The following is an 18631-nucleotide window of genomic DNA, read 5'->3' on the forward strand; positions in this document are numbered from 1 at the left end:
ATGGAAGAGAAAGGGGAGAGAGAGAGGAAGAAAAAGGGAAGAGAGGGGGAGAAAGAGGGTAAGGAGAGAGAGAGAGAGAAAAGGAAGAGAGGAGTGGAAGGGGAGAGAGAAGGAGAGAGATGGAGAGAAGGAGATAAGAAAAAGTAACTCGTATCATTTAGAAAGAAAATTATTTACATTAGAAAAAATTATTTATAGAAAATGCTGAAAAGAAATAAGAAAGAAAAAGGAACGAAGCAATGAAAGGGATTTCATTATTTACAAATGTTACTCGTATCATTTAGAAAGAAAAAAATTAATTTTTAGAATAAAAAAATTCAATTTAAAAAAAGGTTAAAAATTTGGATTTTTGTATGTAAAACAATTAATTTGTGTAAAAACCGATTTTTAATTGTAAAAACCAATTTTTTGGTATAAAAACTAGTTTTTGGTGAAAAATCGGTTTTTTAGTGAAAAATCAGTTTTTTGATGTAAAAACTGGTTTTTTATATAAAAACTGGTTATTTTTTTAAAATCGGTTTTTATTTTAATAACCGGTTGAAAACCGGTTTTAAATTTTACTAACCAGTTAATAACTAGTTTTATAATGTAAAACCAATTTGGTTAATAACTAAGACTATATTTTTGGTTAACCAAAAAATTAGTTTGGTTTTTGGATTAACCAAACCATGAACACTCCTAATTACTTGCCCCCCTTGAGTCCGTCCCTTATGTATACTGAAAATGAGGGCTTCATCATCTCTCACTAATAAGATTGCAAATATAATTAAGGGTTAAGTACTGAAATCGTCCCTAAGGTCTGGGGTGAAAACCAAAATCATCCCCGACCTTTTTTTGTTATTAAAATCATCCTCAACGTTACAAAACGTTATAAAATCATCATTTTTCACTTCAATTTTATTTTTTTACCATATTACCCTTCATTATTAATAAAAATAATTAAAAATAATATTAAAAAACTGCTCCCGAGCTCTCTCTCTCTCTCTCTCCTCAGATCTTGCTTCCTCTCTTTCTCCTCTGGCTCTCTCTTCCTCCAGCGACCACCACGGCCACGGCGCACTCAACGGCGGCAGCAGTTCGGCGATGGCCTAACAACGACGACGACGAATCCCTTGCAGCAACAGACACGGCGCACTCAACGGTGGCAGCAGTTCGGCGATGGCCCAACAACGACGACGACGAATCCCTTGCAGCAACAGATGCAATAGTGAATAGTTTTGCGGCGGATCTTGGGGGAGGGAAGGGAAGCCGGCGCTGCTTCTTCTTCTGTGATTGACTGCCTCTCCTTCTCCTTCTATGTTTAGCTTCTTCCCCTCCTCTTTACGATGCTCGGCTTCGGTGTTCGACATGCTGAGATTTAAGAACATGAACATCATTTTTTTAATTCTTTTTAATTTCTGTGGTTGTTGATTTTGGATTTGAAGTGCAATTGATGATTGTTGAACTGTTGTCAAATTTAAATTTGTTAGTGATTTATTTTGCTGAATTTGTTATTGTTCAATTTGCTGGATTTGTTGTTGTTGCTGGTGAAGAAGAGAAAAAGAATTGTTGTTGCTAGATTTAGTTGTTGCTGTTGCTGAAGGAGAAAAGAAGACTTGGGGTTTTTTGGGTGGGAGAGGGGAAGGAAGGGGTTAGTTTGCAAAGAGCAGAAGGAATGGGATATCAAGATCCAAGGCCAGTGAGTGTGGCGGAGGAAGGGGTGGAAGAAGTGAGAGGCGTTAAGGGGTCAAGAATGGAGTTGCTGGTGGCGGAGGAGTAGAGGAGAAAGAGCGCAAGGGGAAGGCGGAGGAGGGTGGCGGTGTTGAAGTTGAACAAGAAGAGGAAGAAGCTGGGTTTTCTCACTGGGAAGAGACATCGGAGGTGGGGGTGGGGGTGGGGGAGGAGTTTTTTGTTTTTGTTTTTGTTTTTATTTTTTATTTTTTATTTTTTTATTAATAGTTAAGGGTAATTTGGTCAAAAAATAAAATTGAGATAAAAAAAGGACGATTTTATAACGTTTTGTAACGTTAGGGATGATTTTAATAACAAAAAAAGGTCGGGGACGATTTTGATTTTCGCCCCCGACCTTAGGGACGATTTCAGTACTTAACCCTATAATTAACTATAAACTAAAAGAATAACAAAAATCTTGCATGACCAATGAAAAATTAGATTAATTACTAACAAAATTTACTCATAATAACACATTAACACCTTAAATAATGAACAATAAAAAATTAATATTTTTTTACATTGAAAACTAAACTGATACAAGTAAATATAAAAATTATAAAATTGAGCTAAGGAGGAATAAAAGAAACTCACATTGGAGAGCCAATCACCATCATCCTTAGAATCGTAGGTAGAAAGAGGGTAACCGTACTTAGACTTGCGATTAGTCTTGAGAATGTTTGGATTGAAATGCACCACAGCAACCATAAGTACCGCCTTTTTACTACCACATCTTCCCTCGTTAATGGATGAAGATGCATAATTCTAAGCATATTTGGGGATTATGGTTTTTAAAATTGGTTTAAGGACCAAATTGCCATGAAAAAAAAAAGCTCCTCCACGTCTGTTAATCGTTACTTTACCAGCGTATCAAAATCAAATTCACATCAGTTTTTTGACAGTACATAGTTGATAGAAATTGTTTGAAGGACGATTCTATCTGAATTTCAGAGTGCAACTTCGGAGATAGATATAGAGAACTACTAATTTAAGGGACTACTATAAGACTCGAGTATAAATCTAAAAATCAATTTAAAACTTAATTTATAGTAGCATTTCTAACATTATTTGTTAAGTACCCATCTATGACAAAACTATTTATGTCACATATATACTTTACACATTGCCACCCTTTAATTTATTACCTCTTCATTTTCACTCTACAAGTTCTTAGTTTCATAACTTTTCTCTCCTAACACTCCACTGCAGAATGTAATTTCTAATTTGTTCCAATTCACTATTTTATATTATCACCTTATTTTCAAAAACTTTTAAATATCGACTCTTTCACACCACCCATATGATAGCAAAAAAAATAAATCACCCATATTTTTTAAAAAAATTTATGTATTTCTTTATTCATTCAATGTTCAAACCATGAACTAATATCATTACAACCCACCCAAATATATTCCCCCAACATAAATTTTTTCTGTTTTATAAAAGAAAAAGAAGGAAAAAAAAGGGGAATGTGCATTGTGGAAAAGTTGTTATCAAATTTGACTGTTTGGGGTCATTGAATGCTTCCGAGTTTTGACATGTTTCAAATTGGATTTCCAGCAATATTTTGGGTTTTCCGATTTTCGGCCTTATCAGAAAGATGCCATTCAGAAAATTATTGAGAAAAGGGACTGCTTGGTAGTCATGGCTACTGGTAGTGGGAAATCCTTGTGGTAAATAACATTATCTTAATATTTCACTCTTATTTGAATTTATTAGTTACCTAAATTGGAGAGTGAGATAGAAACTATACCTTTTTCAAACAGTTACCAGGCACCACCCTTGGTTGTTAGAAAGACTGGGATAGTTGTTAGCCCTCTAATATCATTTATGCAAGACCAGGTGAGTTGATTTTAGTCCAAATGCATCTTTTTTTTTTTTTTTTCTTTTTTCTTTGCTATTAGTTGTTCAAGTAGTGATGATCTAATATGTATAAAAAATGAGGAAAACATGTAATGGCTTTAAAACAGCGGGGCATCAAGGCTGAATATCTTGGAAGTGCTCAGAAGGATTCCACTGTTCAGAGAAAATTAAAGCCGAGCAGGGTCAATTTGACATTTTGTTCATGACTCCGGAAAAGGCTTGCACAGTTCCTACCAGGTGTTGTGATAAACCTATGTATCATCTTAAGCTGTGTTCGTTACCTTATTTTGAGTGAACAAACTATTGATGCTCTCGTGTCGAATGACTCTAGATAACTTATACATTTTCTTTTTATTTTTGGGATAAAATAGTGCTTGGAGTTTATTAGTTGGACCTAAAACTGTTTGACTTGGAGGGTATCCTCTTTCATTAAGTCTTCTACTTCTATTTGTGCTTATCCTGCTCCTTTCTCTGTGTTTGTGTGCTGTATATTTTTACTATGACTTGAACATTTGAGTTGAGTTATGAATCCAATGCTTCTTGTATGGTGGCATCCTTTTTGTATATTTCTTTTTGTTTAGATGATAATGCTTTTATTTGACAAAAATTCTCTTCTTGTTTGATATATTTTATGCCATAGATCATTAACTTTCGTGCATATTATGCTTTGTCTAATTGTGATTTCGTGTTATATTTCATCACATTTTATGCAGTTTCTGGTCTAACTTGCTGAAGGAAGGAATTAGCCTTTTTGCTGTTGATGAAGCTCATTGTATATCAGAATGGGGGCATGATTTTAGGGTGGAATACAAGAACTTACACAATTTACGTGGTGTTCTACTAGATGTTCCTTTTGTTGGCTTAACTGCGACAGCTATTGAAAAGTAAGTACCTTTTGTTTGGCTGATAGTGAAGCATACCATTACTAGTTATCTTGTATTATTCTTCTTTGTCTTAATGAAATTCTTCTATCAAAGGAAACAAAAAGAAGCATATCATTGCTGTATTTTACAGTGATCCTGATGCACATTCTGTACCTCCTTTATCTTTTACATATTTTCCTCTTCATCTGCTTTTTGTCGACAATTTTATTATGGTTTTCTACTTTGACTTGGAAGCTTTATCACCATCCTTTGCTAGTTTGAGTGAACTGAGTAAAAGTCTAAAAGATCTGGCCCATACACTCATGCACACTGCCACACACGTAGTTCCCTCGAACCTAGGTTAGTAAGTGAAGCCTTGGCCTCATCTCAGTGGTTTGCTCCAATGACAGAAGAGTTTCAATCCCTCTCTTGCACTTCCACTTGGTTCCTCTTCCCCCAACCCGCATTGTCATTGGCTGTAAGTGGGTCTTTTGTGTAAAACAGAACTTAGATGGCAGCATCAATAAGTTAAAGGCTTGCCTTACTGCCGAGGGTTTCTTAGAAAAGGTTGGCTTTGATCATTCAGAGACTTTTTCACACATTGCGAAGCCTGCAACTATTTGGGTGGTTCTAGCTCTTGTCCTTACAAATGGTTGGGTCCTGAGGCAGTTAGATGTGAACAATTTCTTCCTAAATGGTGTGCTCACTAAAGAAGTGTACATGAAGCAACCAGAATGGTTCTTGGATGGGTCTGGGCTAGTGTTTAAGCTGAACAAATCGTTGTAGAGCTTAAAACAAGCACCATGAGCATGTTTTGAAACACTTAAAGCCTCACTCAAGAGCTTGGGGTTTAGCAGTGCCAAGTGTGACCTCTCTCTTTATCAAGACTCATCAATCTCATGTTAACTATATCCCTGTGTACGTGGATGATATAATCATCACAGACTCTTCTCCTTCCTACATTCAAGAGCTCATCACTCTTAATAGCAAATTTGCACTCAATGATTTAGAGGACTTGCACTATTTCTTAACATGAGTGCAAAAGCGCCCAAATGGTTTATTGTGTCTGTCGCAGGATAAATATGTTGAGACCTCCTCCAAAAGAGAAAAATGGACAAAACCAGAGCTCTCTCCATTCTAATGGTCTCTGCTCTCAAATAGTGGCAGATACTATGGATAATCCTACTCTCTATAAATCAGATGTAAGAGCTTTATAATATGCAACTGTTACAAGGCTCGTCAGTTTACATCCTCTCCTCAAGAGAGTCTTTGGAAGGCTGTGAAAAGGATTCTAAGGGACCTTGTTGGCACTCAGGAGCTAGGAATTTCGCTCAGACCAGCTTCAGACCCACTGAATTTGAATTTGAGAGGGTACTGGGATGCTGATTAAGTTGCAGATATGGATGATAGAAGGTCCACTTCAGGTTCCTGTGTCTATCTAGGTCTTAATATCATTTCATGGTTATCTAGAGAACAACCTACACCCGGGGCAAAATACAGGAGTATGGTAGATCTTACTGCAGAACTCATCTGGATACAAACCTTGCTCACTAAATTAAAGGTTCCCACCTTAAGGCCATTGTTGTATTGTGACAACATTAGTGCTATAATGCTAGCTCACAATCCCGTGTTGCATAACAGAACAAAGCACATGGAGTTAAATCTCTTCTTTGTGAGAGAAATGGTCATGGAAGGAAGGCTACTGATTGTTTATATTCCCACTGATGAACAACCAGCAGTATCTAAAGCAAAGTTTCTGAGCCTAAGAGAGAAATTACTTGCAACAGTTCTCCAAAGTAGTAGAGTGCCCAGTTTCAGGGGGCATAATAGAGTGAGCTGAGTAAAAGTCTAGAAGAGTTAGAAACAGTTAAGCTGATCTGTTAGGCAGCTAGAGCAAGTGCCATCTACGATAGATTCCCCTAAGTAACTTAGGCATGTAAGACTCTTCTACCCTTTGCACTAGCTTGCTGAACAAGCTTCTCCTCTATGTATATAAACACAGATTCAGTGTTTCAATAGTTAGTGCTTAAGAATGAACATTTCACTGCGAACAGATTGACTGTGGCCTTTTCTTTTGTTAATATTTGCTTGATCTTATTTTACATAGATATCCAAGTCACTTGCGGAAGCAGGAATTGAGGCTGGAATGTACCATGGCCAAATGGATAAAAAATCTCGTGAAGAGTCTCATAGGTTAATATTCTGTCTTGTGTACTTTCAGAATATCAAATGAATCATTTCCCTTATGGTCCTTGTGAGTGCAGAGCTTGCTCCTTCCTAATTCCCATATCCATTTTCTTCTTTTCTTCCCTTGTGTTTTTTGTTATGTTGAATATGCTAGTGTGCTTTGGTGTGCTTTTAAGCCTAACTAAACTGTTCGCAAATTTCTTTAGGTTATTTGTCAGGGATGAACTGCAAATCATGGTGGCTACAATTGCTTTTGTCATGGGCATAGATAAGCCTAACATAAGACAAATGATTCATTATGGTTGCCCTAAGAGTGTGTGTGGTTCAAGTATTACTTTATTAAAAAAGATTCCATTCCCATGGGAATCAAAGATACCCAAAGAGAAAGTGGGAATTGAAATGATGGTATTTTGATTTCCTGGAATCAAACTTGTTTAGGAATAGCTTTTCAAACTTTGAACCAAACATGGGAATATAATATTTCCATCTTAAAATTCCTAGGAATTATTTATAATTCCTCCAACCACACACACCCTAAGAGTCTTGAGTGCTACTACCAGGAAAGTGGGCGCTGTGGTAGAGATGGTATAGCTTGTGTTTGTTGGCTTTACTACACAAGAAGTGACTTTGCGAAGGGTGACTTTTATTGCGGAGACCTAAAAACAGTATGTTTACATATCAGGAACAGTAGCTAATATTCTACGGTTTAGTGTACATTGAAGTTGCCACTTCATGCATATTTCACATTACAAGTTATAACCATTATATTCCGGCTTCCAATTTGCCAGGAAACCCAAAAAAGAGATGTTATGGATTCATTACTCGCTGCTGAACGTTATTGTGTGCTTGCAACTTGCAGGAGAAAGTTCTTGCTTGAACACTTTGGGGAACAATATCCAGCTGATAGATGTGGTTTGGCTTTCACTTGTACCCTTCAATATAATCACAGTTTTAGTCAAATAAAAGCTTAAGCTACATTATTAGCCTTCTTTTTCATTTGCTTGACTTAAGCACCATTTTTCTTGCCCTGCTATAACCTAGTAAAATCCATTGCATCTATTTAACTTGCGATGCCTGTTATTTACTTCTCCCTTTTTAATTTTCTTTGTGTAGTGGGAATTGTATATCATCTTTGGTTTTGCTCCCCATTGAAAACATGGTCTTCTTTCTCTGTTTCTTTGTTCTTTTCTATAGATCTTGTCTCTTGATACCAAGGTTCCTGACAATTAGACCTTCACACGAAGTGTAACATGGTCTAACATGTTACTACCAAGTACCAACCAATACAATTTGTCTAACTATTGTCAGTAACATTATTTGAGCAGAAAAGATGTTAGTTCTTAAGAGTTCTGGTTTAGTACTTTTGTTAATGACTTGTTATAGACGGAAAGGACAGGATCTGCAGCTTTTGAGCTTATGAACTCTGAATCACAACGTAGCAATCTCATAAAATAATAATGCGAAAATAAATAATTTACTGTCTTCATATTAGCATTGCATAAAACACTTTCTTTTTTTACCTTGACTGTATGATATTTATTCTCATTAGAATATTTTGTGTATTTAGTCTCGTTAAGATGAACCAGGCGAACATCTTCACCATTGGAGGCATTAAACCACACACTATACAAAATATGATTCATTGGTAGATTTTCATATGCTTTTCAATTGCAACACTATTGAAGGACTTTGTTAAATACTTTTTATTCGAATTGTAACTGTAAGTCTACGCAGCTGTCTTTAATACCTGTACACAGACATAGAAAACAATATCCAACATATTTTGTAACTCAAAACTAAATGTTTTTTCTCTCTAAAAGCTTCCTCTGCCATGGGAAGTATCATTTGAGTTAGCCGTTAAATTGCTGCCATTGTTAACTTTTCAAACATGAACTAAATTGATGACAAAATGGTCAACTTGATTTATGATTATAAAACTCAAAAATTAAATTGAATATTTTTTTTAGTTATCCAGATAAAAACTAATTCGTCGTGAATCTAAACTCTATTTAAGAGTCTGCCGTTGACCAATAGATTGTTGCGTGTACAAGATGAAATTTGAATCCCCAATACTTATTTAAGCAGATAAGTGAGTTGACCATTCGACCAACCTAAATTGGTTTTGTATATATTTAATATTCAATAACCAAACTAAATATACCATATGAAAAATTGAAGATCAAATCAAGAGAACTAAAAAATAATGAGGCCCAACAATTCCTCTTCAGGCCCATTTCATTATCCAAGCAAAACCGGAATGCTTACAGAGGGGTTGGACTGAATCAACGGCAAGATGATCCTGCAGATTGCTGTCTAATTGACGATGGTCTTGAGACATGGTGGGTGCTAGACAACTGTGCACACCACCAACCCTCCAAACCTCCCTGAGCACAACAAAACAGTATTGCTTTACTCATGTCGTACACCTACTTAATATATCATATAGAAGTATTGAAAAGCGCAACTAAATTTAAGCTTACCAGTATCCGATGTTCTGACGAAGGGCTACACGGAAGCTCCATTGACACCCATTCTCAGCTTGACGGCACTGCACATGGTACTTTAACCGGTCCGATTCGATCACCTGGTACTCCGCACTCCTGCGAATACTGTAGTTTTTCACACCCTAAAGCACTGCCTCTCGGCTTCTAAACTTGTGGCCGACCTGAAACTCTACACCGCCGTCTAGGTTGTAATCCTCTTCACCTGTGTCAGGAAACGGAGTCCTCTCATGCATGGCGTCCAGATCCAGACTGTGATAGTGAGCTGGCATTGTCGATAGCGGCGGAATTGGGTGAGGTGGAGGCAGGACATGGCGCACCACAGTCTGGACAAGTGTCTCCGGAACAAACTCATCCTCATCCCCACTATCGGACGAGTCGCTGTCCGCACTGTCCGCCATGTAATCCTCGTCCGACTCCTCCTTGCTCTCCTCTGCCTCATCTACTGGAATGGCGACATGAATGGGCGGTGGTGCGAGAGGTCGGTCGTCCTGTACATAGGTTGAGTGTGCGGAACTCCCACCACCACTGTGTCCCACCTCTGCAGAAAGCTCCATTACCTGCTCCACCATGATCCTCCCATGGATATCGAACATCAGTCGCACATGCTCGTCCCCTTGAAGTCGGAATAGTCGAAACCGGAAGACTCTGTTACCTATGGGTGCCAGCAACCTATACGTCACCCTTCCGATTTTCCTCGCTTGTGTTCCATCGAGCTTGTTCAATATCAAACTCTTCAAATCCGACAATGTTTTCACACGCTGAGTGCGAAACAATATCGGATCCTCACACTCAAATGTCACTCTGTTGTCGCCATTTCTCATACGACAGTTGGGATAAACAAGCACAACTATGTATGGACTATTACTGGTCATTAATGCCTTGTATTCGTGAGAAATATGAGACACAATAAGGATAGAAAAAGTTTGTGAGGAATACCAAGGGTTAGACATCTTTTTATAGCTGCTGCGATTGTCTTCTATGTATCTTGTTTACAGTGTAAACGAGATAGCGACGTTGCAGCTAACGTGTATGTAAACGAGATATGACTTGGGAATGCAAAATGGTAAATATTTTTTAAATTATTTATTTCGGTAATTATTACATTTATTTTATTTATTTAAATAAAAAATTCGTGATAAGACAAGAACGAGGAAGGAAATATATCTTCTAAATATATATTTTTTTAATTAATCTTTTAAATTATGATTTTACATCATATAAGATTTAATAAACATCCATTCTTAAATAAATTATCACTTAAATAAAATGCGTGTATATACTGTCAACGATAGAAAAGTATAATATAACAGTAATTATTTATTAAACCTTTTAAAATGATTAGTGTTACATAGATTCGCTCGTCATATACATATAAGTATTATAATTATGATATATAACAGAAAAAGATAGTTGCTATATGATTAAGGATTGAGTTTAAGAACTTGATATTTATTTGGAAAGTGAAAATGGAATAAACTACCTTCTTACCAAAGAGTGTCAAAGGTGTTGATGGTGGTGATATCCGTGGTGCAGAGGAAGTTACGGTGTTTGATAAGCTCCTCCTCCTCTAGACAATGGCGCTTAACTCTAGCAGCAACTTTAATGCCGAATCTCTTACCCACAAGAAAGTCTCAGCGAAAGATCTAAGATAGGCTATTCATCATATCATTGACTTCATCGGCTTCCATCTCAACAAGAGTCCTCAACATAGAACTCTAGTTCCGCTATCTTCTCCCCTTTAGTTTTTCTACTCTAGATCAAAATAATTTTTGTGGTTTATTTCTCTTCTTTCATGGTGACTTCTTTTGTAGTGATAATAGTTTTTTGGATTAAGTATGTTTTTCGTCTTTAACGTCTTGTGTGAAAATCAAAATCGTCTCCGACCTATTTTTCTTATTAAAATCATTCTCAACGTTACAAAATGTTATAAAATCATCCTTTTGTCTATAAACAATAATTTTTAGACAATTTTTCCCTTAAGCAAAAATTGAAAAATCCTTGCTACCTTCACCACTAACTTCTGCATCATCATCACCATTGCTATGCATCTCTTTCTCCTTTTCCTTATGGCCACCACCACTGCCATCATAACCATCACCACTAGCATCATAACCATCACACCTTTCTTTCTATTACCAGTTCATCATCCTAAATCACTACCACCCACCCACTACCCCAATCCTTTTCTTTCCACTTAAACCCTCTTTTTTTTTTTTGCAACAATTCAGCAATTTGACATAAATCATCAACCGTAATCATCAACAAAATAAATTTAACAAAAATTTTAAATTAAACAATAATTCAGCAATCATCAACTGCAATTTCAAATCCAAAATTAGCAACAACAGAAATTAAAAAAATTAGAAAGAAAGAAATGATGTTTATGCTCTTCAAAAATTAAAAAAACATAAAAAAAATGAAGAACGAAACCCTTGCCAGTGACAAAATAGGTGTACAGCAATGATGGGGAGCAACGAAACCCTTGCCGACGGAGCAGTTGAAACTTTAACGATGGTAGTACAGCAAAACATAGCATGACGGGAGAGGAACCAGAGCCCAGGCCCCGCGACGGTAAAGAGAAAGCCCACAGATGTATAGAGAAGATGAGGGGAGCAGCAGAGGGTTGGTCTAGCAGCGACGGAGCGGCTGAACCCCGGCGACGGCAGCTATGGGGAACACCAGCAACGGCGGCGCGACAAGCCCCAGTAGAGAGAGAGAGATGAAGAACGACAAGTCCATCGCGACAAGTCCTACAGCCACAACGCGGCAGCCGCCCTCTTTCCTGCCGTCACCTCCCTCTTCTTCCTTTCCTTTTCTTTCTTTTCCCTCTTTTGTTCAGTGATAATAGAAAAGGGTTTTTATGTCATTTCAAAAATTATTATGGACAAAAGGATGATTTTATAACGTTTTGTAATGTTGAGGATGATTTTAATAAGGAAAAAAAGTCGGGGACAATTTTAATTTTCACCCAAGACATTAAGGACGAAAAAGGTACTTAACCCTAGTTTTTTATATGGGTGTTATTATTTTGGTAGGATGGTTTTTACATGTTTAGAAAGAAGATCCTACGAGAAAAACTTATTTATGTAAGTTTTTGCAGATTTGAAAACTATTAAGATTTATTTGAAGAATAAAAAAAGATATTCTACTACAGCACATTACGACTATTAAATTTAGAAATGAAAGATATTTGAATTCTTCTATGTTTCTGCTTTTTAAGTTGAATATTGCGTTTCCTATCAAATATTAGTTTAACATAGAGAATATTTATCTTCTTTGTCAAATATGAATCCTTTTTTTTCTATGATTTATCAGTGTTGTTTGACATTTTTATGAATAAAAATTTTATTTTTTCTGAAAGAAAAGGTCGAATACATTAAAAAAAAACTGGAATGATATTGGAGAAAAGTGTAATAATAATTTGTGTATTAAGGGCCCGTTTGGGAAGCTTTAAAAGTAACTTTTTTTAGCTTTTGACTTATGAAAAGTAGTAGTATTAATATCTGGTACAATTTTCAAAACCAAATTACGGCTTTCTAAGAAGCTATTTAGGAGCTTATACAGAAGTTAAAAAAAAAATGACTTCTCTCATAATACTTCTACTTTTTATCATATTTCTATAAAATAAGCACTTTTAAAACTAAAAATCCAAACATAAAATAACTTATTTATAAGCTACTTTTAATATAATCATTTATTATTTAAGTTATTTTTTTCAAAAGGAGCTTAATTAAACTGTTTCTCCAAACTGGACCTAAATGTCTGTTTCAAGTGACTTTTATTAATACATAAAAATATGCATTTTAAAATAACAAAAAAAATGCTATCTTTACAATTGAGTTTTACAACTCATCAAAAATTTTATTTTATGCTTATTTGCATGGGTCCATATAAGCTACAAGTTTTCCACCTATACAAAAATCCGCTTAAATAACATTACAAGTTAAGTGGTTAATTTACTAACATGCTCTTGTTAATTTGAAATCCTAGAGGCCTAGACCAACACATGTATGTAGGCTGGTTGTGTCCGTGAGAGGATCGTGTAAACAATACATTATGCAAAATGTAAAACCACAAGGATCATGTAAGTTTGTGGACAATGAATTATAGAGAAGATACAAGATTCTTAATTATCATTGCGTTTGGTTAGAGAGACAAATTTAATGTTGTAATCGTTGAAAAATCCACTAGTAAATCAACCAATAAAGGTCAACACTAAATTCAGTAATACTCAGCATAATTTTTATAAGGTGAATTCTATCCTACCCTCCTTAAAGTAACATGTAATTTACCTTCTATGATGTGTTACTTTCTAATTTGATGTTAACTCTTGATAACTAACCATATTTATAACTTGAGTTATTTTAATTTAATGAGAGTTAATCTCTTAACCATATTTAAACCATTTTGTAAATAGATTATTATTTGAAATGAATAATTATATAATTTCTTAAAATATTAATAACTAATTTACTTTTGTTTTTCCAAAATCCAAATCATTCTTTCTTGAAAGAACACTTCTAGTTCTCCTTACTTGAACGTTTAAGTGATCAACACTCCTTACTTATTATGAGACTGATAGCCATGGCAGAGTCAAATATCACAAACTGTTGCATCTTTCGAACAAAAAAAACAGGCAAGGCCACGTATTTTACCACACATTTCACCTTCTCCATCAACACACCAAACAAAAGCTACAATTCGGATGGCATCACTTTCTATCTGCTCAACCCAACTTTTCTCTTCCAACTCCAAGATTTGGCAACGACATCGGTCTCCTGTCACGTGCTCAGATGCAATTATTATTCCAATTATCTATTAAAATGGAAGTTTAGATTTTTATTTGTTCAAAATTGAAGCAATTATATTCCACTTGGACAAAATTAAATTTTATAAAGCAAATAGAAAACATAGAACAAAAACTTAATCTTAGAAATAAGGTTGCAGGAGAGCGATGATAACAATAACAACTACTGTGATGGCACTTGAATGACGTCGTTAAGGTCTGAGAAAAGGTAAAAATAGAGACCCAGTGAGAGGAAAGGAGACCGTGAGGACGGCAATGGCACGACAGGCGGAGAAAACGGGGCATCCAGTGAGGCGGTAATGCTTGGGAGGCGTGACAATGATGAAGGAATGTGGAGCAGTGAAAGTCATTACGAAGAGAGAGTTACGCTACCTAATTTGAAGAAAGAAGTTTTTCAGTTTTATACTTTTTTCTACTGTGTTTAGGGAAGAATGAATTGGGAAAAAATATGAAATTTAGTTATTAAAATTTTAATAAATTATTTAATTACCTACTTTAAATAATAACTTAATTATAAAATAGTCCAACTATAGTTAAGATATTAACTCTTATTAAATTAAAATAATTATAAGTTACAAGTATAGTTAGTTATCAAGTTAGGATAATATCTAATTAAAAAATAACACATTATAGAGGATAAATTATATGTTATTTTAGCCTGCTTTTGGTTAGTATCTTTGAGACACATATACAAATATACAAAGATACATAGATATAAAGATATACAAATTTTGTAATGTGTTAAGTAATAATGTATATGACACACATGTATAAACCAAATGTAAATTTTACCCTCTTTAATATACTTCATCATTGCCACAATCAGCCAGGGATAAAAATTGGTAATTTTAAAAATAATTAGGGATAAAAGGTCAAAATTTATGTTTTATACATTGTGTTTCTGTGTTTCAGTTTTAAAAAAAAATACTAAATACATGTATTTTATACGTATATCTATGTACCACTATATCCATTTAAATGTGTCCATCTAAATTTATGTCTCAAAAATAAACAGTAAACATATATCATTATATCTAACAATTAGTATCTATGTTTGAACAAATAAACACAACCTTAGAAAAAATTTAGTAGAATTTATTTTTTTATAATGTAATGAAGTTAATTCTTACCGAGATATAACTCATTCGAAATGAAGTTGAATTTGTCTCTATTATTTAAAATGAGGTATACGTTGTAACACCAAAAACATGGAGCGTGGGTACTTTTATTAGGGTCTCTAGTTTCTTATCTAATAAAGAAGAGCATGATGCGAAAACATCGATCCGTTGTGGACTTGTGGTTTGCTATGAATGGGTATTAATTCATAATAATGAGAATGATTATCAAGAATAATAACTGGTTTATAGTGTCAAAATTTTTGTTTGGAGTCCAAACACAAATAATATTCAAGCTATAATGGACGGATCAATTACACAAATTTTAGGAGTTAGCAGTTTTTAGTAATTTTGGTAAGAATGATGCTAGGAAACCAAGAAGGGGTCAGCCAACTCCTGCCAACTTTTATTGGCTTGGACTCCAAAGCCTACCACAGAAAAAAAAAATCATCCCTCCACCACCCTATTTACCCTAGTTATATTTCATTTGCCCCAATTTATCCTAATTACATTATCACTGCCGTTCCTCACCTCTCTATCTCTGTCCTGTGGTTCAAACTCCAACAAACGGCGGCGCATTGCAGACCTCTTCCTCACGCCGTCAACGTTGTCCTCAACAACGGCGCTATGCGTCGTCATCTTCGCCTCCCAAATAGACGACGTCACCACCACATTCGAGGACGTCGTCGTGATCAACAGTGCTTCTCATCCCTTCCATTCGCTAGTTCGGACTCGGGTCAACCTCGCCGGCGCGGACTCGTCGTCTTTCTAAGCTCGCGACGTCGTGAGCACCCACCTCCAAGCTACGACTTCTTTGCGCCGCTACTGTGCTCCTCTCAAGCAATACCGCCATTAGTCTCGAACCCTCCCCTGTGTCGGACGTTTCGGACGTCAACAACCACAAGAAGGATCTCCGGTAGTCCCTCGCGTCCCCGCGTCTAACCATGCCCTCCATCCGTCCTAAGTCGGGCCCTCTAACACCTCTTCTTGCCGTTTCTTTTGACTTTTTGCTTGATTTTTTCAACTGCTTAAACTGGGTTTTCGGATGTTCCTTTACTGAGAAAATGGATGTTTCTTCGCATAAGATTTCACATGTTTCTTTCTATGTTAATGTTTTTTCCAAAATCGCTCATCGATGACTATCTGTTAGTTAACTGGTGTTTTTTTCTAAGCTTTCCGGATGTTCCTTCGATAGGGTTTGGGATGTTCCTTTCAATATTTGTTAGATAAATTGTTTGTAACTTGTGTTAGTGAACTAAGAGCAACTTATTCAATGAAATTAATGAATGAATGGAACAGATTAAATTCTGGAATTATGGCTATCTTTTTTAGTTTTGACATTGGGTGCTTCAAAAAGTAATTACAGAAAAACCTTTTTATTATACTCTCAAATAATATCAATTCCGTCACAAAAACATCCAATCGATTGGAAAAAAGAACATTCACTTAGTATACAAAAGAAATATTCACATAAGACTAACTAAATACAACCCATGTAGAACATTCGGTAGCCGAATCGCAGCTATACTTCTACCAAAATGCAGTTTCAGTACAAACTTATAACGAGACACTGAGCAAAATTAAGCATTTCTGTTTCACGGATAAACAGCGGACTAATAATATTTTAATACATCAAAATTAAATAAAATGCTCAAGCTAATATAGGGCAGCTCTTGCAGCCAAAATTTTAACTCAACTTTGGCGTGAACTGAAACTAACACATTACTTATTTGCACCTAGAACACCGTGATTCATAATTCCACATGTCAATGTTCCAAGTTAATGTAGCTTGAACTTAGTAAGATCACTATATACATATATAGACCCTAAGACTATAAAACGATCCTTGTTTACTCAAATTAACACGATCTTGTTTTTATTTAAAAACTAGAGTCCAATGTACCTAAATTAATCTAGCGTGAGCCAGGCAAATCCACTATAGGCTAAAAGCCTAAAACAAAAATTTCCCAGCTTTGGTTCTTTTCATTCAAAATACTCAGACTTGCAACCATGCTCAAGGGAACAGCTGCTACACCATTCGAATAAGCAAAACCACTGCTTGTTCGATATAAAAAGAGATAGCAAAAGACATATATTCCTATCTTCATGACAAAACTTCATCAAATACTCTAACGGATAATCACTAATTTGGTCCAAAAAAATCAAAATGTTGATAATTTAGCCTTAGAATATTATATTTAACCAAGATTTCCCAATGAACTTGCACAGTTGGACTGCTTTTGGAACCAAGGACACGATGGGATAGTACATTATTGAGACAAAGAGAAAGACAAATTAGTTCTTAATCCCACCATGTATGATGTATCTATCTTTCTCTTTCTCAGTACTACCAATCATATCTATCTGCCTCCTTGTTTATGAAAAATTAGTTCCTAAGCATCAATTTGCTCATCCTTTAGCAATAACAGAATCTATCATTGGAGTATAATTTGGAAGCTGAATCGTCAGGAGCCTTCTCCCGTATGCTAGGTTTCAAAATAGTAAAATAAAAATAAAAAGCAAGAAAGTAACTTAAAAAACAGTGGTAAAGCAGCAGAAATTGAAGCAAGACGGGTATAGATTTACCTGAAGAGGAAGGAGCGGAGAGGAAGTAGGGGTGGAAATATGTATCTTACCCGCGGGTACCCAACCCGATCTGCAGCGGGTAGGATAGGGTGCGGGTAGGGTTCTCGTGCGGGTCGAGTAGGATGTGGGTTGAGCTTCAACTCTACCTGACTAACCCTCACTCTATATATGTTTATATTGTATACTTGTATAAAAATATGTTTTAAGTGGATGTTGAATCAAAGACTTCTCACTAAATGTAAAAGATCTTTAGCTGTTAAAAGAAAATTATTAATTGATAATTTAATATTTTTTTTTTTACATAAAAATAAGTTCTATTTTAAATTATCATCAAGTTATGTAATAATGTTGTATATTTTTTGTAACCCGCGGGTAGAGTTGAATACCCATAGATTAAGAGCGGGGGTAGGGTTAGGGTTGAGATATTTTCAACCCGTGGATAGGGTAGGGTTGAGTTTATATAAAAATTTCAACCCGTGGATAGGATTAGGGTTGGATCCAAACCCTACCTTATTCTAACCATTGCCACCCCTAAGAGGAAGAGAGGGTGGAGAGGGACAAGGCCAGAGAAAGAGGGAAGAAGCGCTTTGGGTTTGGAGCGCGAAATTCGGAGCGTTCGCGAGGAAGAAGAAGAGGGAGAGTGAGGAAAGCGAATTGAAGAAGCAGGAAGAGGAGGAAGGGATAGGAGAGCGGAACGGAGGAAATTCATGCACCAGCTGCTCCTGCTGGTGGTGTCAGCAGCAGCGGTGGTGGTTGCAGTGACAGCAAAGGCTGAGAAGAACGCCATTTGTGACGTTGATAAAAGAAAAGAAAAAGTTAAACTAGAGAGAAAGAGAAGTATTTCCATGAAAAATACTACTGTATATTAAAATTAGTCATTAAAATCAACTATCAATATATTTATGTATAAATATATGTGTAGTTTAATTTATTTTTAATATATATTTATATTCTAATATATATTTTATACTAATAACTGACTTTAATAACTAATTT

At 35.6% G+C, this 18631-nt stretch overlaps 2 protein-coding genes across 6 annotated transcripts; one reads left to right on the plus strand and one right to left on the minus strand.

Moving 5' to 3' along the window:
- LOC107619644 (ATP-dependent DNA helicase RecQ-like) lies at window positions 3146-8109 on the plus strand. Of its 5 annotated transcripts, none has more exons than XR_002354123.1 (7): window positions 3146-3383; window positions 3477-3552; window positions 3681-3810; window positions 4287-4457; window positions 6544-6629; window positions 6830-7288; window positions 7412-8109. XR_002354123.1 is itself a non-coding variant. In XM_021111563.1 (6 exons), exons 3-6 carry the CDS (start codon window positions 3776-3778, stop codon window positions 7584-7586), a joined length of 396 nt encoding a protein of 131 aa, XP_020967222.1. In that variant the 5' UTR covers window positions 3151-3383; window positions 3477-3552; window positions 3681-3775; the 3' UTR covers window positions 7587-8109. The 5 variants fall into 5 exon arrangements, 2 of the variants coding, with proteins under 2 accessions (XP_020967222.1, XP_020967223.1); XR_002354124.1 differs by having other exon boundaries at window positions 7483-8109; XR_002354125.1 differs by having other exon boundaries at window positions 3150-3383; window positions 6544-6690; window positions 6830-8109.
- LOC107615426 lies at window positions 8848-9999 on the minus strand. The gene is made up of 3 exons (XM_016317490.1): window positions 9289-9999; window positions 9104-9171; window positions 8848-9007 (listed from the first exon to the last, which is right to left on the minus strand). Exons 1-3 carry the CDS (start codon window positions 9997-9999, stop codon window positions 8848-8850), a joined length of 939 nt encoding a protein of 312 aa, XP_016172976.1.

This window comes from Arachis ipaensis, chromosome B09, assembly GCF_000816755.2.
Source record: "Arachis ipaensis cultivar K30076 chromosome B09, Araip1.1, whole genome shotgun sequence".
In the NCBI taxonomy this organism is placed as follows: domain Eukaryota; kingdom Viridiplantae; phylum Streptophyta; class Magnoliopsida; order Fabales; family Fabaceae; genus Arachis; species Arachis ipaensis.

Coding starts and splice junctions, on each gene's coding strand:
- LOC107615426 (XM_016317490.1), bottom strand. CDS start 9,999: ATGACCAGTAATAGTCCATACATAGTTGTGCTTGTTTATCCCAACTGT. Junction 9,172..9,288: donor ACGGCGGTGTAGAGTTTCAG/GTCGGCCACAAG, acceptor TACCATGTGCAG/TGCCGTCAAGCTGAGAATGG. Junction 9,008..9,103: donor CGTCAGAACATCGGATACTG/GTAAGCTTAAAT, acceptor TGTTGTGCTCAG/GGAGGTTTGGAGGGTTGGTG.
- LOC107619644 (XM_021111563.1), top strand. CDS start 3,776: ATGACTCCGGAAAAGGCTTGCACAGTTCCTACCAG. Junction 3,811..4,286: donor GCTTGCACAGTTCCTACCAG/GTGTTGTGATAA, acceptor CATTTTATGCAG/TTTCTGGTCTAACTTGCTGA. Junction 4,458..6,543: donor ACTGCGACAGCTATTGAAAA/GTAAGTACCTTT, acceptor TATTTTACATAG/ATATCCAAGTCACTTGCGGA.